This window comes from Microcaecilia unicolor, chromosome 7 (genome assembly GCF_901765095.1).
Source record: "Microcaecilia unicolor chromosome 7, aMicUni1.1, whole genome shotgun sequence".
NCBI classification, from domain to species: domain Eukaryota; kingdom Metazoa; phylum Chordata; class Amphibia; order Gymnophiona; family Siphonopidae; genus Microcaecilia; species Microcaecilia unicolor.
The window spans coordinates 252,736,205-252,763,092 of NC_044037.1; the positions used below are offsets into that span (position 1 = coordinate 252,736,205).

General features: G+C 42.6%; 1 protein-coding gene across 3 annotated transcripts in view; it reads left to right on the forward strand.

The window, feature by feature from the left end:
* The window catches only part of NMI (N-myc and STAT interactor), a 41,114-nt gene extending 15,273 nt beyond the window's left edge, over positions 1–25,841 (forward strand). For 2 of the 3 annotated variants that reach the window (XM_030210505.1, XM_030210507.1), the window contains 8 exons: positions 2,692–2,751; positions 2,859–3,017; positions 7,024–7,140; positions 9,665–9,839; positions 14,761–14,867; positions 14,981–15,167; positions 20,010–20,116; positions 25,488–25,841. In XM_030210505.1, the coding sequence (XP_030066365.1) occupies positions 2,692–2,751; positions 2,859–3,017; positions 7,024–7,140; positions 9,665–9,839; positions 14,761–14,867; positions 14,981–15,167; positions 20,010–20,116; positions 25,488–25,697 (1,122 nt within the window). In that variant the 3' untranslated portion in view covers positions 25,698–25,841. The remainder of the gene's footprint in view (positions 1–2,691; positions 2,752–2,858; positions 3,018–7,023; positions 7,141–9,664; positions 9,840–14,760; positions 14,868–14,980; positions 15,168–20,009; positions 20,117–25,487) is intronic. The other variant, XM_030210506.1, reaches the window with a different exon arrangement.
* Positions 25,842–26,888: the final 1,047 nt, after the last annotated feature.

Below are 26,888 nucleotides of genomic sequence, written 5' to 3' on the forward strand. Positions count from 1 at the left end.
GAATTGGGGGTAACAGTACTGATGGTGTCATCTTTTTTGCTGAAGGTTGTTTCGGCGTTTCATGTCAATTGGCCCATCTTCTTGTCTTCTTTTCGAGAGGAGGATCACCCAGCAGACTTTGGGGTCCTGTGGTGCTTGGATGTTCACAGGGCTCTGCTTTGCTACCTGCAAGTCACTGATGATTTCCAGTGGTCTAATCATCTTTTTATGCTTCTGTGGGGGCTGAATAGGGTTACTTTGTCAAAAGCGACGATTGCGAGGTGGATTCATGACGTGATTGCCTCGGCATATCTGCTGGCGGGGTGTAGCTCACCTATTTCGCTCAAGGTGCATTCCACCCATGCGCTGGGGACCTCCTGTGAGGAGGTTCGGGCTTTTTCCCTGGAGGAGATCTATAGGGCAGCTACTTGGGCCTCCCTGCATACCTTCTCCAGGCATCACCATTTGGATGTGGCTGTGTGGTCGGACACCAATCATTTCTGCTCTTTATGTATATCTATGAGGAAGGATGCCAAGGATTCATTTGTCTATCTTCTGCTTTGGTATGGGACATACTGGCTGAGCTGGCGATCCTATAAGAATGAGTTCACTACAGTGATCTCTATCTTCACCTCCTAGTAGATGAACACTACCCACCAGTTTCTGGATTCATCTGCTGCACTAAAGGAAAGAGAATGATCAGGTAAGACATAATTTTATCTTTGAAACAAAGCTGCTGACAAATGCCAGGATAATGTTTATTCAAAGGTATGGAGTGAGGAAAGGCTATAGAAAAATTTCAGTGCACTTGAATATCTATTGTGGCACAGTCAGATACATAATGGTGAAGTGAAAAGAGTTTGGTATTGCCAAGATGCTGTTTTAATCAGGCCATCATTCAGGCCAGCATGGTTAAAAGGTGAAGTGAAAGAGTCTATTAGAGCTAAAAGAACATCCTTCAAAGAATGGAAAAAGGACCCAAATGCAGAAAATAAGAAGCAACATAGGCACTGGCGAGTTAGATGCAAAGCATTGATAACAAAGGCTAAAAGAGAATATGAAGAGAAACTTGCTGCAGAGGCAACAATAACAACTTTTTCAGGTACATCAAAGCAGAAAGCCTGCGAGGCAATCCATGGGACCATTAGATCATGAAAGAACTCAAACATGAAATTGCTGATCTGCTGTTAGTGGTCTGTAACTTGTCGTTAAAATCGTTTGCAGTACCTGAAGATTGGAGGATAGTCAATGTAACGCTGATTAAAAAATTTTTTTTTTTTTTTAAAAAGGGTTCCGGGGTAATCCGGGAAATTACAGACTGGTAAACCTGACCCCAGTGCCGGGCAAACTAGTGGAAACTATTATAAAAAATAAAATTACTGAGCAAATAGACAAATATGGTTTAACGGGACACAGCATGGATTCAGCCAAGGGATGTCATGCCTCACCAATTTGCTTCATTTCTTTGAAAGTGTGAATAAACATGTGGATAAAGGTGTGCCAGTTGATACGTAACTAGATTTTCAGAAAGCTTTGGACAGAGGCCCTCACAAGAGAATCTGAGAAAATTAAAAAACCATGGGATAGGAGGTAATGTTCTGTTGTGGATTAGGAACTGGTTAATGGATAGAAAACAGAGGATAGGGTTAAATGGCTATTTTTCTCAATGGAGGAGTGTGAATATTGGAGTGCTGCAGGGATCTATATTGGGATCGGTGGTATTTAACATATTTATAAATGATCTGGAAATTGGAGCAACAAATGGTGTGATTAAATTTGCAGATGAGACAAAACTATTCAAGGTTGATAAACACAAGCGAACTTTGAAAAATTGCAGGAAGACCTTAGGAAATTGGAAGTCTGGGCATCCAAATGGCAGATGAAATTTAATGTGGACAAATGCAAAGTGATGCACGTTGGGAAGAATAATCTGAATCATAGTTGATGCTAGGCTCCATCTTATTCAGCAGCCAAGAAAAAGATTTAGGTGTCATCGTAGACAGTATGCTAAAATCTTCTGCCCAGTGTGAGGTGGCAGCCAAAAAAGCAAACGGGATGCCAGGAATTATTAGGAAAGGGATGCAAAATAAGACCAATAATATTATAATGTCTCTGTATCACACCATGGTGTGACCTCACCATAAGTATTGTGTTCAGTTCTGGTCACCAGTGCATGGGGTAGGAACAGGTGGGGTTCATTCCTGCTTCCAAAGGACTTCCTAAGGTAAGCCCAGGGAGAGCCTTCCTGTGTCGGGCAAGTGTGTGTGTGTGTGTGTGTGTGTGTGGGGGGGGGAGCCGAGTTTCAGCTGAAAATGCACAGGTATTTTCAGCTGAAACCCGAACCCGGATTTCAGTTCAGTTTTGTGGTGCTGAATCTGAAATTGAAATTTGGTTGATCAGAGAGTGGCATTCAGTAGGCTGCAGTCTGAAGACACACAACTAACCGAGGAAAACTAGGCGAGGGGAAAACAAACTCTTCTGTTGTTCAATATCATATCTGTGGTGATTTTATATTGTGTGCCTTGGATAAAGCCACCTTGGAGAAATTTGCAAAAGAAATGCATTAACTGCTTAAGGTTGTTCAAATTTTGGTGGCTGTAGCCTGTTGTTCATTTAGAGAAATTAATTCTAAATCACTGGAAAAGCAATTATGTGCCATGTTTCTTGCTTAGTTCTTACTTAATGGGGTATATTTTTCTATACTCTTTTCAGCAAATCAAACATTCAAGTACAAGCATGGAGAAGCTCAAAATGGAATTGGCACATTGGCAGGTGATCTGAAGATGTGTATATTATGCTTTTTACAGATACAGTACTTTTTGTCATGTCAACTTTAAAAAACTCTTATTGTTTTTGTTTTTATTATGCTAATGATGAAGGAGCAGTGTAGAAGAGCAGAAGATGAAAAGACCAACCTGCTCCTCAGGAAACTGGACGCTGATGACTTGAAAAAGGAAGCTGTGGAAAAAGTGACCAGACTGATGTCCAAGGAAAAGGAGAAAGACAATGAAAAGGTCAAGCTAAAAGAGTGCTATGAGGTAAAGGAGACAAAATACTTCTATCCTTCTTTTGAATAAAGGCGCTTTCAGTAACAATAAACATAGGCTATTTAGTCTTCATTAGAAGTCAGCTGTAAAAAAAATTGTTACATAAAGGCATAACAGCAAGTAATGGAATTTCTAGTGCTGTAACCTCACAAACAAAGTTTAAAAAAAGAGCCTCAGATGTGAAAGATATTTGTGTTAAAGCCATTTTAACTGGGAACCAACAGTATCATGTGGGAGTCCAGATTAAAAGCCCAATTTCTGGTCTTTGGGTTGGCTGAGGCTAGGGGTACTGCTGATGCAGCATTCCTAGCCCCAGGGTTGGGAGAGGGGTAGAGAGGAAAATCTCACTTATCACTTGGTGATGATACCCAGAGGTGCTTGTACCAGGTTGTGGAGGAAACTGTGGTCCATAACACTGGATTAGTGTCTGTTGCAGTGATGGCTGGCCTAGATGGAAACATTGACTGAACTAAGCCATGATTACAGCGTAGATTATGGGGTAATTTCTATTGGATTTAGCATGCCCAATCCATTTTGAAAAGTTGACTCCTATGTTCCCACCTATCCAGTCTTGCCCAATTTTTCTCTCCCCACTGCAGCCCTGTAGCACAGGCTCCCTCCCTCCCTTCCATGCAGCTCCACCATGCCCGCGTTAATAAACTACCATGTGAGATGTGCAGGACCCGGCTCTCCGCAGCACTGTTAGTGCTTCCTGCACCAGTCCCAGAAGTTTACATCGAAGGAGGCAGGCCTGGTGCAGGAAACACTAGTGGTGTTGCATAGAGCCGGGACCCACATGTCTCCCATAGTAATTTATTAGCGCGAGTCCAGCAGATGTGCAGTGGGAGGGAGGGAGCAAGACACTGCTGCAGGGCCTTGATGGATGGAAGGGTAGAAGAAGCAGGCCTGGCGGGCAGTGAAGATACAGGTCAGGCTGGGATGGCAGCTGAGCCTGGAGCCTGACAACAGCCAATCAATAGCTGTTGAGGGTAGGGACTAGGGTTTCCAGGTGATGTCAGATGCTGACTTGTATCCAGTTGGGCCCTAACTTCTGGGCCCAGCTCAGATGTTTTTGGGACCAGAAGTTCGGATCCAATCGGCTGTAAGCTGCGTCTTACATTGCTTGGAAAGCCTGTAGAGGGGGAGAAGCAGAGGGATGGATGATACTTTTTTTAAAAAATTACTCCCCAAATTTGTAGTTGGTTACTAATTACAAAAGTACAGCTTACATGTAACGAGTTACAAGTAAAAAGTATGGCAACTAAAGTGTAACTTGTTGCAAGTAAAAGTACTGCCAATTGTACTTAAGTACTGTAACGAAGTACTAGTACTTTGTTACTACCCGTCTCTGCCCGTAAGTCCTACAGTGCTGTTACTTTAATATTTTTAGAAAGGCAATCTTTGTTTATAGACATCATTCCTTTCTGAAAGGAGGAGTACATGTTATTTTTTTTAGACCCACCTTAGTTTCACCCAAAACACACCCAGACCATGCCTCCCTGCTAGATGCACATTTTTCAGTTTTACCAGTGTGAACAAATACAGGGTGATGTTGTGGTAAGATCAAGTTCATGTGGCACAGCCGCATTAGGGAATCGGAGAATGGAAGAGTTGTGTTATGTCCACTGATGCAGCTTTCTTGGTCATATTGAAGTCATTGCATAAAGAAAGCATATTCAAAATTAATTTACTCGGGTAAATTGACTGAAAATGCCACAGCGTTCAATAGCATGCATGTAACTGGATTGAATGGAGGTATTTCTGTGAGTTTTTGCCCAGTATCTGAAAATAATATGCCCATGCTTCTTGGTTGTGGCAGTACGTGAGAAATTTCTTGCAAAGTATAGCTAAGGATGTGCATTCATTTGAAATGACAAGAAAGCCCCCAAATTTCAGGGTTCTTTCCTGTGTTGTAAATATGTACTATTTTGGAAGAGTGCACCATTTTGCTCTGATAGGGCACCCTATTTGAGCAAAATGGCATTCTGTTGCAAAAGAATGCACTATTAATTATACTGCCCTTGAAATGGAAAAAAAAATGAACAGAATGGAAAATCTTGTAAACTTGGGAAACTAAGCACTCCCCTGGTGTTTACCACTGATTCCAGCTTGAAAAGAATATAGGGAGAGTTTCCAAAACAGGATAAATCCAAAAATATAATCACTTGGAAACTGTAGCAAGTAAACTGCTATATATTAGTACATAGGAGGAAAAACCTCTAGAAGCACATTTCACCACTAACAAAGCGGGTAGAAGGGCTAGGGCTTCTTCATCATCGGGGAAAAAAACCTCCAAAATTTTTTATTTTATTTTAATTATAAGCATTCATCAAAGTTAAAGTTATTTCAATATTTCTCTACAAATGCAGATGTTGAAAATTGTTTGTAAAAAAACTCAAGAAGGTACTTAGCTTCTCATAGGCTCCTCCAAAAATAGAACCGTGGTTAACATTGGCCTTCGTTTCGCCACAGCTGCTTCAGAACCTCCGGTCTAATAATTCTGCTGAGAGCAAACACGAGTCAGTTACAACTTAAAATACTTCACAACATCTTACAACAACATTTCTATACAGCTTACTCTCTGTTCAGACTGCCGACGGAAGCATGAAGGGCAGCAAACATTACAAACATGGTGGAATAAGAACATTCTCTTGACGTCAGATCCCCACCAATGAAACATTACCATGGGCGGGATCTATTCACGAACAAACATTTCAAAATTTAAAGTGAAAAAAGGTTCTCTAGAAAAAGTGAACCCACTCAATCTTGCCATTCAATCCAGTAGGAGACATCGTATTCAGTCTAAATATCCATTGTTCTTTTCTTAATAATCTTTGTCGCAAGTCATCTTCATCAAAAAAAATCATGAATCTGTTGCAGCACAACCACTTTTAAAGATGCAAAGGTGTGTGATAATTCATTGCAGTGCACCGCCAACGGAGATGTCGTCTTCTTTGTAGTTATAACACTTTTTTGTGTTATCAGCCTCACCGACAGTTGCCTAGACGTTTGACCAACATAGAACAGCTGACAGGGACAAATGATGCAATAAATGACACCCTTTGATCTACATGTTGTGTTTATATACAAAGAATATTTATACCCTGTCTGTGGATCATACAGTTCTTTTGTTTCTTCCATCATAGGGCACATTGAGCAACTACCACATTTTTTATGTCCCTCAAAAGCAATCATTTCCCTTGATTTTTCTCTGGTCCTTGTTGAACATAATAGTTCTTTCAGATTCGCTCCCCTGCTATATGCAAATCGAAGCTTAGATTCTGCAAACATTGGAATTGTCTGCACAATATTCCAGTGTCTCCGGATCGTTCTTGCCACCAAAGAGGATTGAGATGTAAATTTTAACACATATGTAAATATTGATCCCTCATCTGTGTTCACTCTTTGAGACTAGAAGAAGTTCCCTGTTATATCTAGCTCTTCTCGATGCATCTTTTATCACTCGCTTAGGGTACCCCCTCTCCTCCAGTCTAGCCTGCAGCTCTTTCGCTTGGTGTTTAAACACTCTATCATCTGAACAAATCCTGCAATACCGCAGGAATTGTGAAAAAGGCAGGTTATCTTTTAGAACTCTTGGATGACAACTAGAGTAATGGAGGAGTGCATTTCTATCGGTCTCCTTTTTAAATACCGACGTGTGGAACTGATTGACTCTCTTCAATACTTTAATATCTAAATAAGTAATTTCATGCCAGTCTGCATTCTTCGTGAATCTGATATTCGGATGGCAGCCATTCAAATAGGAATTAAATTGATCAAGGATGTCATCATCTCCTTCCCAGATTAGAAAGACGTCGTCTGTAAAGCGTACCCAGTGTTGTTGTTTCTATACTAGTTTTATCTGCATGTAGTTGTAAAAGCATTTCTTCCCATTATTGCATATTTGTCTTGTGAGTAAAATTATTTTTAAGTTTCTATAAGCAGGAGTGTCTTGAGGCTTTTCATTTTTGTATTTCTAAATTGCTTTGTTTTTCAGAGAAAAATAGATGAGATAAACAGAAAAAATGCTGAAATCAAAAAAGAGATCCAGAAGCTTGGAAATGAGCTGGAGGCAAAATATTCAGCATATGAAGAGATGTCGCAGGAACTAAAGGTACTTGTGAAGAAATTCAGAGACTAAGGGGTCCTTTTACTAAAGTCCGCTAACGATTAGTACATGCTAAATGAAAAGACGCCCATTATATTTCTGTGGGTGTCTTATTTAACGTGCGGTAAATCGCGCCTTAGTGAAAGGATCCCTAAGTTTTTTTTTTTTTTTTTTTTTTAAACCTTTAGCTATTCAATCAGCCCAGTTAAGTTTGGTAATTAATGCCTCAAGCTCAGATAAGGACTGTCCTCCAGATTCTGTATGTCACCCAAATTTTCTGTGCATAAACTAATTAGTCAATTATGTGCCAACAATTATTCTCTTAACAAGCAATTGGCAGAAATTAGAAGATAGGGCAGATCTGCCCTATGACCTGTTCTACAAAATGTGCGCATACATTTCATAGGGAGTCTTTTACAAAGGTGCACTAGTGTTTTTAGCGCTGTAAAAATAGGCACAACTAAATGCTAGAGATGCCCATAGGAATACATTGGCATCTCTAGCGTTTAGCACGTTCTTAAAAACGCTAGCAGTGCCTTAGTAAAAGACCTCCATAGTTCGAAACTCAAAAAGAGCGTGACCATGGGAGAGGCATGGGCAGGTCAAGGGTGTTACTAGAAATTAGGTACAACATTATAGAATATGTACATTTCTGCTCCTAACTGACATAAGTTGGGCGTGATCATTTACACCAACGTTTGGCAGGCGTAAGTGTTCATGGCCAAAATTAGGTGCAAGAAGCGTGCCAAGCTAGTATTCTGTAAAGGGTGCTCTTTTTGTATGTATTAAAATACTTATATATATATATACACACACATGCGCGTATATATATATATATATATACAGTGGTGGAAATAAGTATTTGATCCCTTGCTGATTTTGTAAGTTTGCCCACTGACAAAGACATGAGCAGCCCATAATTGAAGGGTAGGTTATTGGTAACAGTGAGAGATAGCACATCACAAATTAAATCCGGAAAATCACATTGTGGAAAGTATATGAATTTATTTGCATTCTGCAGAGGGAAATAAGTATTTAATCCCTCTGGCAAACAAGACCTAATACTTGGTGGCAAAACCCTTGTTGGCAAGCACAGCGGTCAGACGTCTTCTGTAGTTGATGATGAGGTTTGCACACATGTCAGGAGGAATTTTGGTCCACTCCTCTTTGCAGATCATCTCTAAATCATTAAGAGTTCTGGGCTGTCGCTTGGCAACTCGCAGCTTCAGCTCCCTCCATAAGTTTTCAATGGGATTAAGGTCTGGTGACTGGCTAGGCCACTCCATGACCCTAATGTGCTTCTTCCTGAGCCACTCCTTTGTTGCCTTGGCTGTATGTTTTGGGTCATTGTCGTGCTGGAAGACCCAGCCACGACCCATTTTTAAGGCCCTGGCGGAGGGAAGGAGGTTGTCACTCAGAATTGTACGGTACATGGCCCCATCCATTCTCCCATTGATGCGGTGAAGTAGTCCTGTGCCCTTAGCAGAGAAACACCCCCAAAACATAACATTTCCACCTCCATGCTTGACAGTGGGGACGGTGTTCTTTGGGTCATAGGCAGCATTTCTCTTCCTCCAAACACGGCGAGTTGAGTTCATGCCAAAGAGCTCAATTTTTGTCTCATCTGACCACAGCACCTTCTCCCAATCACTCTCGGCATCATCCAGGTGTTCACTGGCAAACTTCAGACGGGCCGTCACATGTGCCTTCCGGAGCAGGGGGACCTTGCGGGCACTGCAGGATTGCAATCCGTTATGTCGTAATGTGTTACCAATGGTTTTCGTGGTGACAGTGGTCCCAGCTGCCTTGAGATCATTGACAAGTTCCCCCCTTGTAGTTGTAGGCTGATTTCTAACCTTCCTCATGATCAAGGATACCCCACGAGGTGAGATTTTGCGTGGAGCCCCAGATCTTTGTCGATTGACAGTCATTTTGTACTTCTTCCATTTTCTTACTATGGCACCAACAGTTGTCTCCTTCTCGCCCAGCGTCTTACTGATGGTTTTGTAGCCCATTCCAGCCTTGTGCAGGTGTATGATCTTGTCCCTGACATCCTTAGACAGCTCCTTGCTCTTGGCCATTTTGTAGAGGTTAGAGTCTGACTGATTCACTGAGTCTGTGGACAGGTGTCTTTCATACAGGTGACCATTGCCGACAGCTGTCTGTCATGCAGGTAACGAGTTGATTTGGAGCATCTACCTGGTCTGTAGGGGCCAGATCTCTTACTGGTTGGTGGGGGATCAAATACTTATTTCCCTCTGCAGAATGCAAATAAATTCATATACTTTCCACAATGTGATTTTCCGGATTTAATTTGTGATGTGCTATCTCTCACTGTTACCAATAACCTACCCTTCAATTATGGGCTGCTCATGTCTTTGTCAGTGGGCAAACTTACAAAATCAGCAAGGGATCAAATACTTATTTCCCCCACTGTATATATATATAAGAGGGTGTGCCCTCAAAGGCTGTCATGTTAAATCTTGGCACTTGCTTTATTTAAATTTAACATGTTGTATATCTGAATTAGTTTGAAAAGGAGCTACCTGAAAAGGAAGTGAAGTTTACCCATCTGGAAATCATCAAGGAGGAAGACACTGAAAATAATGCCGCCTTCAACATTGACTGCCGGTTTCTTGTCACCGCAAAAATCCCATTCACTCTTCACGGTGGTCAGGCTCTGGTGACTTTTGAAGAAGAAGAAGGTCTGAGCAATCTTTTTCTGCTGCATTTTAATGTTTATACTTTCTAAAGAAGAGGCATCTGGGTCTGATTATAACTGTGGTTCTCATAATTGTCAGTATGACAAAGCAGTGGTGAGCAGCAGAGGGAGAGGTATAACTGATGGGGAAAAAAGGAAATGGTTATTCTGTATAGGCTGATAGTGAGTCCTCATCTAAAATATTGTCCAGTTCTGAAGGTTGCATCAAAAGTTGTAGACAGAGTAGAAGCAGACCAGAAGAAGGCTACTAAGATGGTTTAGAGAAGCATTTTTCCATGGAAAAGGAATTCTAAGTTATTGTATTATCTCATATTTTATCGAATTGTTTTATTTTTCATTTTACCAAGTCAAAGGAACTACAAACATATCTTCCCCATGGTCATCTGAATGCGGGGTACCGCAGGGATCTCCGCTTTCCCTGATACTCTTCAACCTCATGATGATTCACCTAGCCAAGTTACTAGCCAAACATGGCCTTAATCCCTTCATCTATGCTGACGACGTCACTATATTTATCCCCTTTAAATCCAATCTATCTGAAATCTCCGATAAAATAAATATAGGCAGGACCACCCTAACCTCTTGGGCTAACGCTTTCAAGATGAAATTAAACAAAGAGAAAACACAGTGTCTAGTCCTTTCATCTCAATACTCTCCACTTCTCCCGACTACTCTTAGCACCCCAGGCGTTAAACTCTTCATATCTGACAACCTAAAAATACTTGGAGTAACGATTGATAACCATTTATCATTCGAAACCATGGTACATTCATCACAAAAAAAATGTTTAATATGATGTGGATTTTGAAACGAGTGAAATCATACCTTCCCCTGGACACTTTTCGGAACCTAGTACAATCCACAGTATTCACACATGCAGATTACTGCAACAGTGTTTTCTTAGGATGTAAGACCCTAATCCTGAAGAAACTTCAGACTACCCAAAACACGGCAGCCAGACTTATCTTTGACAAGTCAAGATTCGATAGCGCAACACCTCTTCGAGAGAAGCTTCATTGGCTCCCCATCAGAGAGAGAATAAATTTTAAAGTCCACACACTGATCCATAAAATCATATATGGAGAATCCCCTAAATATTGCAGGGCACACTGTATCACCATTTACAAAGTGCCTTCTCATGCCTACAACATGCAGCCCACAGTGGAATCTAGCTGTTGGCATAGGCCTCTTTATTGCTGTAGGCTTCCCCACACCCCCCTGTAGTAATAAGCAGTTTACATTACAGATAACTTATTAGGATTATTTATTGTTTATTAGGATTTACTTGCAACCTTTTTGAAGGAACTCAGTCAAGGTGGTGTACAGTAAGAACAGCTCAAACATAAGCTATAGACAATTACGGCAGTACGAATATTCAAAAACCAGTCCAAAGTAAGGCATAGTATACTACTTACAATGTCAACACAATCTATATATATATAAAACTCACCCTCAACGTTCTATTTTCACTGACGTCACTGAAGCCAGGTTCGTAAGTTCGAAGCTCTGAAGCCACAGAAAATCACAGTCTCTGGGCCCCGCCCTCGCGTCAAACGTTATGACGTTGAGGGCGGAGCACATTCTCACCTCCAGAAAACCTTGCTAGCTCCCGTTTCATTTGTGCCAGAAACGGGCCTTTTTTTACTACTTTCTTTTTAAAGATCGCTCTACGTGCTCGAATTCATTAATCTGATCTCCTTCCTTACAACCTCTAGCTTCCCAATTGGTCTATGTGTGTTACCCACAATTCAACTTCTGCATGAATTACTGAACGCATTAAAGGAGCCAACTGCAAATCCCTAGCACTTCTATGGAAGAAAGCGCTCGCGTCTCTCGCAATTATGCTTACCTTACCTTTAAGGCAACCTTAAGGACGTGTGGTGATGCTTGGAGTCGGCCTCTCGATTGGTGGAACTGAAACCGCCTGGAAGCAACAATATCCCGCTGCTAATTAAGACGAAAACTCGGATTCCAAAGGGTGTGGGGTTGGGTTTCGGATAAAACTCGGATCCCGAGGATCCAAACCGCACGACCTTAAATAGCGAGACCTCTCTGTTTGTGCTGCCGTCATCCAGAGATCGAATGTATAAGTGATGACATTTAATACAGAATTGGCTAATTACTTTGATCAAAGGATTAAAACTGTGGTTTATCGGGGTAGATCATTTGAAAAGCAGGTAATTTGATCCCAGAAACCAAATCGACGTATGAGCAAGCAAACCTAGGAGCTGCTGCAAAAGCTCTTTTAAGTAGATAGTACCAAAAAAAGGGGGGTAGAGAGCGGGGAATCACTCGGTGCCTGGAGGGGGGGGGGGCCGGGGAGAGAGGTTCCCCTCTCTCCCCGCCCCCCCCCCTCCAGGCACCGAGCGATTCCCTGGGTGGCTGGAAGGGGAGCAGGGGACAGAGGAGACTCGCTGGGTGGCGGCAGGGGGGCTGGGGTGGATACAGGGAGGGGGGACCCTGGCACATACTCTCATTCTCACACACACACTCGCACCCACTCTCACTCTCTCTCTGTCACACACACACACTCGCACATTCACTCTCTCTCACAGTCACTCTCATACACGCTCTCTCAAATATACACACTCCGAGGAAAACCTTGCTAGCGTCCGTTTCCTTTAAAACAGAAACGGGCCTTTTTTACTAGTACACAATAAAACACTTTAAATAGACAGCATAGAATGTAAGTAAAGATGGAACTTGTAGATCCAGAAATGCTGTGGCTGACCTTTGATTCCAAGCTGTGAGGTAGTGCTCAGAACGCTTACAAGATTCAGATGTTAAATGGCATATGGTTTAATCTTTATTATTTGGGTTTTGCTCACACCTTTTTCAGTAGTAGCTGAGTTACATTCAGGTACTGTTCTGTACGGGCCTCTGATGGGCAGCGTTCAATTAATCCCATGCCCATTGTTCCAAATATTTTTAAACTATATTTTTCCATACAGTTGGCCATGCTGCACAGATCAGGAGGCACACTTTATAGAAACAATTTTTATTGTATCTTACTAAAATATTTTAAATTTAAACTTTGAGTCATGTTGCAGCATAAGCGTCCACCATTTTTCAGTTGCAGCTTTCCCAGTGTTTCCAACCATCAAAACTTATTACCCGAAAGTCCCTAAATAATGCATTCTGAACAGTAAACCTCTAATGTCTCATATTCTCCCCCACCCCCGTCCATTCTGCCTACACATAAAAATCATTATATACTTAGCAGGATTAACTGTTATTTCTTTGATTTCCCTTCCATATATCCTGCTCCCCCCCCCCCCCCCCACCTTCTCTTTCCCTGTCCCTTTTAGAATTAGGAGTAGCCTAATAGAGCAGCATGCCCAGAATGCAGCAGCCCAGAATGCTTTCACAGGCAGATGATCAAAAGCCCCACGCTGTTCCAAACAACACTCTAAAATAGCGCTGGAACAGCGCAGGGCGCTATTAGACCTATGATCAGAGATAATGCTTGCAAATTTAAGCAGCGCAGTTATCTCTGATTATGGGGTTGAAGTGCAGGAGAATTGTGCCTGAGCATGCGCTCAGCACAATCCTGCACTTGTTTGACAGGTCTGGCGTGGAGACCAATGAAAAGAGAAGGACGTCCATCTTTAAATTGGAAGATGGACGTCCTCAACTGCCCTGTTCCAGGTACGGCCAAATTTCAAGGGGTGTCGAAGGTATAGCGATGGGGCAGTTGAGGATGTCCAAAATTTGGATGTTTCTGCAATGGGCAGTTAAAGACGTCCATAATTGGATGTTTCTATGAGAAAGACGTCTTTCTCATAGAAACATCCAATTTTGGACGTCCTTAACTGCCCATTGCAGAAACGTCCAAATTTTGGACATCCTCAACTGCCCTCGCTGGCAGGTTTGCTGTAGGGGGGAATGGGAGCCTGACAGCATGCAAATGTATGCAGGACAGGGCTCACCATTCTTCCCCAATGATCTGCAAACCCTAACACCAGCTTGGAGATGGCGTAGGGTTTGTCATGGCCAGTGACCCAATCTTTGGCACGCTGGACGCTGATCATTGGGGATGAATGCGTTAAGCGCTGATTAGCATGCATTTGCATGCTACTTGCGCTAAGAGCCCTCGAGCGCATTGTTTCACGTGCTCGAGGGTTCTGATCATGGGGTGGTAGCAAACGCCGGTGCTAGTATGGCGCTAACAGCCTCTAGCGCCAGCATTTGCTTTTGATCATCTGCCTGTCAGGGAGGGCTATGCACACATACATGTCAGAATCACAGGACTATTTGACTAAGCTGAAATACAGCATGGAAAGACGAATTGCACTGACCCAGTGGTTCCCATTGAGGTGGTGTGTCACAGTTTTCGCTGTGCCTCTTATAGTGGACGTCAAGCCATGTGCCCCTGTCCCTGCTCAGCCCCAGTGTCGGGAACTTCAGACTTCTGCTGTTATACATTTAAGACTAGATTGAGTAAATGGCGCGCAAATTGGGTGCCAAGGAAATTGCATACGGAATGCAATTATATATATGGCACTCTGCATTTTGCATCATTTATATGATAGCGCTTAGAGCCGATTCCATGCCAAATTTTGGGTGCGAGGATTTACACAAACTAAAACCTGGAGTAATTCCTGGTGTGTAAGTTAGGCACACATTTTTAGTAAATGCCCCTGAACTGCCCATGCCCCCTCCCATCGTTTCACCCCCTTTAAGTTGCACACTAAAAGATTTGCACGCAGATTTTTATACAGTAGTGCTTAGCAAGATGTGTACACAAATTCAGATTTTTGCCAATTAGCACCAGTAATTGATAGCACCCAATCGTTGGTGTTAATTGGCTTCTTGGCCAATGTAATTGCGCACACATCTCAGAATAGTGCAGGATTTTGAATCTGGGGGATAATATAGCTTGGTTTTCATTTGTTTTCTTGCAGTTGCCAAAAACATACTTAAAAAGCAGAGACATACAATAAATGTGGATTCCGACAGGGTAGATTTGAAGGCTGTCCCTGTCACACTGAGCCCAGGATTGAAATTTGAGGTGAGCAGAAGTGTTTTAGTGATTGTTACTGTCTGTTATGAAATATATAATGTTATTTCTGGACATTCTGCTTATCACATTTCATATGAATTAATTACTTTTCATGTTTGTAGATCCATGCAAAAATTTCTCAGAAGAAAATCAACGTGTCTCACCTTCCAGGTGACATTCCTGAAGAGTCTCTGAGAGATAAGCTGGAGCTGTACTTTTACAAGTCCAAGGTGGGAGGAGGAGAAGTTGATGATGTGAAATACGATAAGCAGACCCGCTCAGCGGTTATTACCTTTTTGGAAACCGGAGGTATGCACAAGGTCTAACTGCAGTCAGCAGGTATAGAGTTAGTTCATTCCTGCAAAAGCTCTTTCTATTATGAAGCTTCACACTATTCCAGAACCTCTGGGATAGCTGTGTCCATCAACGGCAGGTGGAGATAGATGTCTCTGCTCAGTTTTCAGTTCTCTATCTTGGCATCCAGTCCAGCTCCTCAGTATTTTCTATCTCCAGCAGGTGGATGGTTTTGAGTCCTTTGTTCCTGGTCCAGTTGGCCAGCTAGTCCCCAGTTGAGCTTTGCGGGTGGCTTAAGTCTGCAGTCATACCCAGGGGCGTAGCTACAGGTGGGACCAGGCCCACTCAATCTTGGCTCAGGCCCTTCCAGGCATCTAGCAGTTCTCCGGCCCTCCTCCTCCTCCTACCTGCCTATTGTATTGTGCGTAATTTTTTTTTTTTTTTTTTTTTTAAGTGTGGGCTGGGTACCAAGTTGATCTGGAAGTTGTATGCAGGCCGGCAGAAGCACAGCACTGTAGCTGCATGCTGACGCTGCTATTCCAGTCCTTTGCTTACTGCCTGTCTGCCTCATTCGCTACTTGTCTGGTTTCACTGTGCTGCTTGTTGCCTGCCTTGCTCTCTCTCCCCCTGCCCCCCCCCCCCCCCCCCCCCCACCTGTGTGCATGATTTTTTTTTTTTTGTTACATTTGTACCCCGCGCTTTCCCACTCATGGCAGGCTCAATGCGGCTTACATATACAGGTACTTATTTGTACCTGGGGCAATGGAGGGTTAAGTGACTTGCCCAGAGTCACAAGGAGCTGCCTGTGCCTGAAGTGGGAATCGAACTCAATTCCCCAGGACCAGAGTCCACCACCTTAACCACTAAGCCACTGATGGTGCTGCAGGGCTGCATATGGCAATCTGCCTTGTGTGCTGGCTGCTGTCAGTGTCACTCGCGGTTCCTCCATTCTGTGCCCTGCAGTACAGCCTTCTTCCCCCTACCTCGTGGCCCCACAACAGCACACACAGTGTGGAGCACAATGAGTGCTGAGCTCTCTGCTTCACCTGCCATCACCGAAGCCCAGCTGCCTAGGTTAAAAAAAATATATTTTAACATGTACACTGAAGTCAATGAGTGTAATTCTGGCCGGTAGACTTCTGAGTAGGGGCGAGCTCTTCATTGCCTAGGGCAAAAAAAGGTATATTTAATGAATGATTTAATCATTTAATATACCTTTTTTTTCCCTGGGCAGTGAAGATCTCAACCCCACCCAGACACCCACCACTAATAAATTTTAATAGTGCCCAGGTTTAAGTTTATTAAAAAAAAAAAAAAAAGTTGTACTATATTTGTCATTGTGCCTTGATGGGTTTTTGGGTGGGGATGGTCTCTGCAGTGCCCTGGTTAAAATTAAAATAAATAAATAAAATTTAATGTAGGCCAGTTTCTAGGTGGAGGTGGGCTCTGTAGGGCCCAGGACATTAAAAAAAAAAGTCTTGTATTTAATGCTGGTGTCCAGGGTGGGGGGAGAAGATGCCAGACCATGAGGGGATGGGTAGGGGGTAGGAAAGGGCTGAAGCTTAGTTACAGGAAGGGGTGGTGGGATAGGTTAGGGCTGATGCCCATCTATGGGATGGATGGTGGGGAAGGGAAGGGCTGATACCGGACTACGGGTATGGATGGGGGGGGGGGGGGTGTAAGGTAGAGGAGGGAAGGGCTGATGCTGGGCTATGGGGATGGATTGGGGGGGTTGGGAAGGGTAAAGCTGATGCCGGGATAGATTGGGGAGGGAAGGGAAGGGCTGATGCCAGGTTACAGGACAATTTCTAACATTTGGTCCTTTATTCTTTAATTAATGAGGGTTGGTCTGTGTTCTGCATGTGACCGAGTAGGTGAGAGATTCTGCTGGCATATGGTTTGTGTGGGGATCTATGAGTCTGACTTGTTTGGCTTTTCCAATGGGATGCGTAGTGCTGTTGTGTATATTCACTGCTGCCTTTGTAAAGGTACTGTTATTGGAATTGGTGATAAGGTTTGCAACATAGGCTCTGAGAAGCCTCTTTGCAGGATTTAGTTGGAATTCCATCCTTGTCGATCATGAGTGGGCTTGCAGGTCCTTCTAAGGCCTTCCCAATGTATCCAGACATTCAGGACCTGATTACAGCAGAATGGGTCTTGTCAGACGTGTGGCTGAGAGTGGGAAGAGTCATGGCTCGTCCCTACCCGTTGGGTCCGGAGGAGAAAAAGAAATTGCAGCTTCCTAGGTTGGACTCTGTTGTTATGGTGGTGACTAAGAAGACCACCTTGCTGATGGAAGGGGCACATTGTCCTAAAAAACCTACAAGATAGGAAGCTAGAAGGCTCGCTGAAACAAGCCTTTGACGTGGCCTCTTTGGACTTCAAGCGACAGTGTGCAACTTATTTGTGGCAAGAACATGCCTGAAGTAGCATTAGAAGTCAGCAACACAAGACTGGCACCATAACACTCAGCTGGAAGCGAGGTTGGCATACTTGGCGAATGCTATTTATGGCATGTTACGGCTCGCAGTATGTCTTTGGCTGTCACAACACATCAGCAGCTCTTGCTGCGGCATTGGGCAGCAGATGCAGCGTCAAAATCACTTCTCATTAATCTGCCCTTTGAGGTTAAGTGGCTACTTGGAGAAAATCTCAGTAACTTGGAAGAACTGGGGGAAACTAAGCCATAGGGGTTGTTGGAGGAAAGCTGAAAGCCTCTGGTCGTCCTTCTTCAGGGGACTCTCGATCTTGATTTTGAGATAGCAGACCATACTAGTCTGGTCATCAGCAATATGGTTTGTAGTCCTGCTATTAGGCACGCCAATCTTCCTTTCGTGCGGTCAGAAAGTCCTCTTCTCAGCTAGTGCATTCAAAGTCTCCAGAGCCTTGCAATAATGCGATGCTGTTCCATTCTCTTCCTCTGGTGAGAGAACATCTTCAGGCGTTTTGGGAGGAGTGGGTCAAAATCACATCAGACCATTGAGTTCTGGATATGCTTTCAGAAGGTTACAATTTGGAGTTCTCCTGCCCGGTTACTTCTCTCTTCTTGCAGTCTCCTTGTTGAAAGGGAACCAAGGCAGTTGAAGTTCAGGTCACTGTATATTTCTAAGCGGTGCTCCGGGCCATTGTTCCAGTTCCCAAACCTGAACTACAAGAAGGGAGATACTCCATCTACTTCATTGGCCCCAAGAAGGAAGACACTATTAGTCCGGTCTTACGTCCCAAAGGTCCAGAGAATGAACAACTATCCAAAGAGCAGAGGTGGTCAAAATTCAGGGTAAAGAAGCCGTAGCCTATGAAAACAAGATCTGACGATTGCACTAATATGGTTGTGAAATGAAAGTGATGTGTCAAAAATTACCCCCAATACCCTAGTAGACTGCACCATAGGGAGGTGAAAAAAATGCCTAGATTTTTCAGGATTTAGTTTAAGCTGTTGAGAATTGAGCCAGTGTACTATGTGTAACAGCTTAGAATTAAGAAATTGTGATTCTACTATAGAAGTATCAGAAAGAGTTGCAACTATAAGCATACAGAATGAGAACTAAAGAGTTGTATAAGGTCAAGCAATGATGTTAGAAAAATATTAAAAAGTTGAATGATCTGTCTTTCAAATATAAAGTGAACCATGCAAGAGCTGACTGAGTAAGGCCTATAGACAGAAGGCACTCAAGGAGAAGATCATGATCAATAAGATCAAATGCTGCCATTAGATCCAGCGAAATGTTTTGAGCTTTATTAGCTAATATAAGAGTAAATGCCTAAGAGTTCAGTCTTGGTACTGGGTGAATGACGAAATCCCATCTGATGAGGATGAAGAAGTTGATTCTGATCTATATAATCCATAAGCTGATGTAAGATGACTTTTTGAGGCAGTTTGGAAACAAGTGGTAATTGTGCTATAGGCCTAAAATTAGTCAAAATAGATTGAGGAACCCAGCTTAGGATCTTAAATCTTAGGCAAAACATAGGCTGTTTTCCATGACAATGGAAAGTAGCCTTGCATAAATGATGCTAGTAAGAGTAAGTGAAGAAAAGGAAGATAAAGCTTAGAATAAGCCTTGACAATACATGCAGGCAGAGGATCATGGGGCGCTGTGGTAGAGTGTAAACTATGCAAAATAGTTGTTAAGAAAGCATCAGAAGGCAGGACAAACACCTATAAGGTAACATCTATGTGGATGGTTAAATCACTTGAGCATTGATACCCATGTGTTAATTTACTTTACTAAGGTGCACTAGTGTTTTTATCACATGCTACAAATTAGCGCGTGCTGTGTTATGGACATCTACACGGTTAGTGAGCGCCAGAAACGTTAGGATGGCTTAGTAATCAGGGCCCTAAATTTGATAACTAGCCTTGCCAATTAAACTTGAGGGAACATTCACGGGTAGTGCTGAAGTGCTCTCTATATATGGCTTTATCTGATTGTCCCTGGCTCTCTGCCCATATTTCCACAAGGCACACCGACTGCAGATAAATGGGGTTATCTGTGGACGTTCTGCGAGTGAGTTAATGTACAACAGGGTTGTCCAACCTCTGTCCTCGAGAGCCGCAATCCAGTCAGGTTTTTGGGATTTCCCTAATGAATATGCATGAGATGTGTTTGCATGCACTGCCTCCATTATATTCAAATAGATCTTGTGCATATTCATTGGGGAAATCCTGAAAACCCGACCTGGTGAGGGCCAAGGTTGGACACCCCTGATATAAAGCAATAATGTTTTCCATCTTTTTGTAGCTTTATAGCAGCCTGATACATAGTCCATGGATATATTTTTTTAATATGGCCAATTTCTGTTTCATGTGTAGAAAAAGTAACTAGGTTTTCTGATTTTTTCTCTATAATTTTCTAGCTGCTGATCGTCTTGCAAAGTGTACCGCATACCCTTTTTATACAAGTACAGGCTGTTGCGAAGTTAAGGTTTCTCGATGTTTGGAGACAAATTTGCAGAGACTTCAGGTAAGCAATTCCATTCATTGGGAAGAAGAGCTTCCAGGGTCACTTGAAGGTAGATGCTCTTGTCCAAAAAGCAGGAGGATCTTAGCTAAAGTGCTGCTCAGTGAGGCAAAGTCTGGGATTTGAAAAATGGGAAGCAAAAAACCCACGCAGATGCCTTCACTGTCACCACCCTGCCTTTTTCTGTGGGCTGCCACCGTCCTCTCTCCTCCTGTTCTCTTCAAGCACTATGCTTCCTCTCTGTTTCCAGCAGCAGGCTGGCCTGGGGCGTGTTTTTGAGAATGAAGTGCTGGCTTCATAAGGTAGTAAAAGGTTCAGGATCATTCCCGCTACTCTGGAACAGAGGGAAGGCAGGAGACGTGTTCAGAGAGGTCGTGAAATGCTAAATGTTAAACCTCTTTGGATGGCAAAATTCCTTGCACTGGCTCCTCCCTATGTAGTCTGATTATAGAATGCTCTGTACAAGGAAATGGTGCATAATATTTCCTAACTAAGCATATTTTGATTTATTAGGCCTTAAAATAAGGGGCCCTTTTGCTAAAGTGCATTAAGTGTTGCACTTAACATGCCTTAACAGCAGATACTGTTGCACGGTAAGTGCAGAGAAAGTGTGATTATTATTATTTTATTATTACTATTAAGATTTACTTATCACCTCTTTGAAGAAATTCACTCAAGGCAGTTTACAGCAAGAAAAAAAAATCAAACATAAGCAACAGACAGTTACAGCAATAAAAATATTCAAATAACATTTCAATAGACAGCATAGGGTGTAAGCAAAGATGGAACATTCAGATAAGATACAGTTATAAGAGTTAGAAAATAAGGGAACTAATTTAAAGAAAGTTACACACGAAGTCAGAAAGGTGTTTTGAATATTATTTCAGCTAGGGTAGGAGTGGATAAACAAGTCCTGTTACAGTATGTGCGTGGTTGAAGAGCCAAGCTTTCACCTGCTTCCTGAAGTAGAAATAGTCTTGTGTTAAGTGAAGCCTTTCAGAGAGTGAATTCCAGAGTGTGGGGACTACTTCAGAGAAGGCTGACTGGTGGATATCGCATTGCTTGATGTCCTTTGGAGAGAGCATGATTAGATATAACTGGAGGTGTACCCATTGTGCCCTCTGCAATTCCTGGACTGAAATGTTTTTTTTTTTTTTTTTTAGCACATATTAATCCTTTTTGAAGTTAGTGTGGATGCACTTAAGTGCTTCATGCGAAAAGTACCGTGTGCTAACAGTTTGTTCTCCACTAGAGAGTTACACGGGAATGGGTTAGTGGGAAACCTGCTGGGATCCTCTCTAGGTCCACGGGACTCCCATGGGGCTGGTTGCAGGTCCTGTGGAGTTCCCATAGAAGTATAGTGCTAGGCCAGCCTAACCATCCTTTCCTTGTGTGTTTGAACTAGCCTAGCAATGATAATAGCACCAAAAAAATTAATGGGTATGGATGACAGCATTGAAATCCCCATAAGCACTGAGAGAGGAAGTTGTTGACATGTGCTGTTGTTAAGGAGGTTCCAGTGGGGATGGGCAAAATTCCAGTGAGGACAGGTGAAACTTTTGTCCCCATGCAACTGTCTATTCTTCACCCATGACCAACCTAGTGCCCACTTCCTAACACAACATGCAGATAAGGCTCAATGAATTGGTGCACTGTCATGCCACCATGGAAACCGTATTGTGTGCTATTACTTGTTAACCATTTACTGCATTTTGGTAAAATAGCCTTTAAGTGCTGAAACCAACTAACTGAAAGCACCCATATTACTGGATGATATCAACTAGTGATGAAACGTTTCTGATTATAGTTTTGGTTAGGCTAATGTAAGCTATTGTGTCTTTAAGTTCTTTTGTTATGGACCAAGAAAGTTTGGGTATCAACCCAGAAAAGGTGTCTTGAGCTAAAATAAAGTTGAAATCCTAATGTCACTATAGCCACCTACAGAGGGACCTCAATTTTAGGCACTTAACCCTATTCAGTTTTTAAGGGGCCAATTTAGGAACATATTTTCATGATCTAGGTCCCAAAACTCTTTGAAAATTGATTCCTACGTATTTAGTACTTTTGTCAACTTTGTTTTAAGCAACTGTTAATTGATAGTGATGCCTGTTTTTTTTTTTTCTTACATAAAGGCCTTTTTACCTGTGTAACATGGTTTTCATAAAATTACCTCCACTGTTAAAAGTAAGCATGGTGACAATCGTGTATTTGTACGCGACCCACATGTAGGCATATTCAGGGGCATACTTGGGCCAGAGCGCAGGCAGAGTTATAATTTATGTGCATTGCAGTTTACACGTGAACATTAAGGCCTGCTTTCGAGCAGACACAAATATCTGTGGCTTCATTGAGCTGCAATCTCTGTGCTTTGTCTTTGTAAAATGCTGGGGCACATAGAGTTCTTTTTACAAAGCTGTGGTAGAAAGTGGCAGTAGCATGCTTTTACATGGGTCTTTCCCCCATGCTAAGATCATTTCTACCACAGCCAGAAAATGGCCCAGTTTTCCATTTTCTGAATTAATGTTGCCATTAGCATTCGTCCATTAACAAAAATTAGTGTGCAAGTCCATATTGCCACCTATTTTGTAGGCAGTAAGAGCTCTCTTGTTAATCAGCGTGTGGCAATGCTGACGTTCTAACTGAAATGCCCACTCTCTGCTCCCCCAGGCATGCCCCTTCGGTCAAAAAATAAAAATTATTTTTAGCACGTGGGAAGCAGTGCACATTTGGAACTTACTGTGGGATGCCTCAGCGCACCCCGCGATAAGCCATTTTAATCTGCGGTAAGCACGTGCAGTTAGTAAAAGGACCCCTTAAGCATCTCCTGACCTTTATATGCAATAGTGGCATGTGCATGTGTAGATGGGCTCCATGTGCAAATAGTGATTTTAGAAAGCACATGGAGAGCTACACTTCATCCAGATTTCAGTGGGGCATGTTTTGGTCTGGCCCGAAATGTCAACATGTATTCACTGTTTTAGAAGAGGAATAAATGTGGATGCCAAAAGTTTTGGACATCTGCCTTTACACCTGTCCAAAGATTCGCACAAGTGCCAGCTTGAAAGGGCTGGTGCACAGGCTGACAACTATCAGTACTCCTGATCACCCTTCCAACAACCATACCCATGTACTCCTGCTCCATGCAGCTCTTGGTTCCAAAACCGTTCGATTGGACTACTGCTAGGAGTCAAGGATACCATTTTGGAACCAAGGGAGGGGCGAAAGGATGTGCTGATAAGAATGCAATCAAGGTGGTGGAATTTTACGCTTGTATAAAGTTACTCCCATGCACGTTTTGGCAAGAACAAGATTCTCTTTTACCCCATGTGCAGCTTTCTAAAATCATTTCCTCCGGCTGATGTGTGTCAAATTCACGTGCACTCCTGCAAATCCTTAAATGTATTCTACAAGAGGCTCACCATTTATTGGAGCTTTTGTAAAATATAGGGGGAATTGTGTAAATCCAAGTAAAATACAAGTATAAATCGCCATATGCACATAAGTGAATAACAGACTGAGAGCAAGCGGTTTTCCTTAACATAATTAAAGTACACTGGGGATGAGAATGGCGAGAGAGGAAAAAAGGAGAGGGTTTTAAAAAATCCTAAATCCTATTAGTGACTCTCTTTATTCAAAATGATAAAAACTGATCTTTATCTGGCAATACTGTGTTGCCTTTTTCAAGAAAAGCCTAGCCACCCGTGGCTTGGGGCTACCTTTTGGCCACTTAGAGGGTCTATCCCTTACGTGTCTTTGCTTCCTTTCCCCGGAAGGGGCCCCGGTCCGAATTTTCTCTGATAATGTGACAGTGGTGGCTTACATCAATAAGCAAGGCAGGACCCGATGGCAGTGGAGGTGATCTCACTCATGAATTGGGCGGAGAAAAATCTCTGCTTGTCGACAGCTCACATAGCTGGGTTCTTGAATGTGGAGGTAGACTTTCTTAGCAGGCACTCCTTGCACCCGGGAGAATGGGAACTATCCAGCCAGGGTTTTCAGCTGATAGTTGACCTTTAGGGTTCTCCACTTTTGGGACTTGAGATGGTGACAAAGAGGAATGCCAAAGTGCCCAAGTTCTTCAGCTGTTGGAAAGAACCATCCAGAGACACATCTTCTGTATGTCTTTCCTTCTCGGCTCACAGTTGTCCTTTCTGCTTAAGATCATAAGGATTGCAGTATGACCAGGGTGTGTAAATTTACTACAGGTTAAAAATATGTACCACTGGGCATGAACTTATAATAAAGGTGATGGATATTCAAATGTGGATCTTGATCCAAAACCCTCACAGATTTAAAGTCACCACAAACATGTCATCATTGGCCCATGATAGTTGGTAAAGGATTTTTCATCTAATTGTTTTTTTTTTTAACCTCTTTTATTATTATTATAACCCGTTCACATATGTTACATGTTTTCATTCACCTTAGATATCTGCAGTGTATATACTAGGCGAAAGCTGTTTCAATTTAAAATACAGTAGAGTCTCGCTTATCCAATGTTCTGGATTATCTGACATACCGTGGTGACGTTACAGTATTGTCATTGAGATGCTCATTGGATTCTCTTTCTATTATAAGGCAGCAGTGCTAGGTAAGGTTCTTGGGTACATTTAAGTTTTTTAAACTTTTTTTTTTTTTTTTTTACTGCTTCCTCTTTTGAAGCATGCATTAGTATACTTTTATTTTATCCATCATCCACTTTTTCTGTATTTATCTGACTTTTTGATTAACAACTTAACAACCTGTTGGTCCCATTTACTTTGGATAATTGAGACTCAACTGTATCTGTAACGGTCTTCTAGCTTGGTAGCATTAGGATTGTTTTTGATATACTGCTGAGGATAGAGACATGTGAAAGTAATCAACTCCTCTTCTAGGTATCCTTTTTCTCTTCACGGAAATGCCCCATATTGCCTTAAAAGAATGACGGGGTTGAAGGGAGCACAGAAAACATTCATACAGGGCAATGTTTAAAATTAAGATCCTTTTATAATTATTTTTTAAGAGTAGTTTTGTACAGAATAGTCTCCCATAGAGCACCTGTCAGATGAATTTTCCCTTCCGTTCAAAGGAATGCTGAGCGCTTATTAACTCAGCAGGTCTTCCAGGCTCTGCTACTCTTCCCTAGTGCGGGAACAGGTTGAAAAATAAAATGCATATGTTTAAAAAGATCCCTAATTGCTTTCACTGGGCATTTCTTGTTACCTTCACCCACTTGTTATGAAGGGACAGGGAGGGCCATTTTTTAGGAGGAACGCCATAAGAGCCTATTAACAATATTTTCAGAAACTCTAGGGCAGCATTTCAGGTGTTCAAACCCACTTACAAAATGAATCCATGGCGACTATAATGTTGAACCGTTTTGTTTCTGTAGACATATTCTGGCATTTCAAGAAGGACAATACTGTTGACAGATATCAGAGCAGGCCCAGATGATGAAGAAAGCATCCAGGATATGATTGAAATTCATTTTCAGAAGCCCAGCAATGGAGGTGGGGAAGTGGAGCGCATCAGATACCTCTCAAAAGGCCGCAAGGTGGCATATTTTGAAGAAGACAGTGACATACCCCAAAATATTGCTTGACCCATACACCGCTATTTTATTGACCTTCCTTGTTGCTTTCTGTGGTTTAATGTTTTGTATGAAGTCCAGTATACCAAATCTCAGTAACCCAAACACCACCTACATAAATAAATAAATACTTTTGTTCAGTATTGTTAAACCTTTTACAGGGCTCAAGCACTTCTGACTGTATGTCCAAAACATTTATTTATTTATGAACATTTATACCCCACTTTTTTCCAGCGGAAGCAGACTCAAAGTGGCTTACAATGCACAGATAAATCGATTACAATTACATTAGATAGGGGAGAAGGAACAGGGTAAGAAGGGAAAGGGAAGAGAGACTAAGATGAACGGTGGAAATGTAGGCAAACCAAGATGGATGATGGAAATCCAGACGGAACAGCGCTGAAGAAGCAGCAGCATGCGGCCAGGAGAGAGGCAGCGGTTACCAGAGGCAGACGACAGCAGCTGGAGGCAGGCAATGCCGACAGGGCCCTGGATGTCCACGGGTCCGGCAACACCACCGCAGAGGAATAGGGACCGCACCCTGGACTGCAGCGGGAAAGATATGCTAGTTCACCCAGCAGCTAGAAATCATGGATGACAGCACCGCAGGGAAGGCGAAACGAAGACCAAGTCATCTGCATCAGCGAAGTGGCTGCTGCTTGATCAATTTTGACTGCAGCCGACAATCCAGGGGCTACAGAGTGGGATCCATTAAAAGGGTCTGCCATGTAGGAGACATGAATTCTAAGGCCAAATAAAATTGTGATAGGCTAGAAAGGGTACCTATACCCATTAGCTAAAGGACTGTCACAACAATATCTAGTGTGTGTGTGTGGGGGGGGGGGGGTTAGAAGGCAGGCCTGATTAGGGCAAAAGACACTTGACCTGTAAGTGGCCCCTCACTCTCACCGCATACTGCCATAGATGACAGCAAGTAGGGCTGTAGCAGCCCAGAGGCATTCCCAGAAAAATGTGGCCTGCTGCTCAAAAGACAGATTTTGATGGTTTTTGCAATTAAAAATAATAATAATTTGAAAATTACAGCTCCATTGCTCATAGCAAACTCCTGCCTTCCCCGTTGTGGATTTCTTTCTGCTTACTGCATCAGTGACAGATGAAGAGATGAATGTCTCCTTTCAGTGCCCACTTTGCTGCATCTGCAGTGGTCAGTGCTCCAGCTCCTGGTCGCAGCGAGAGGACCAA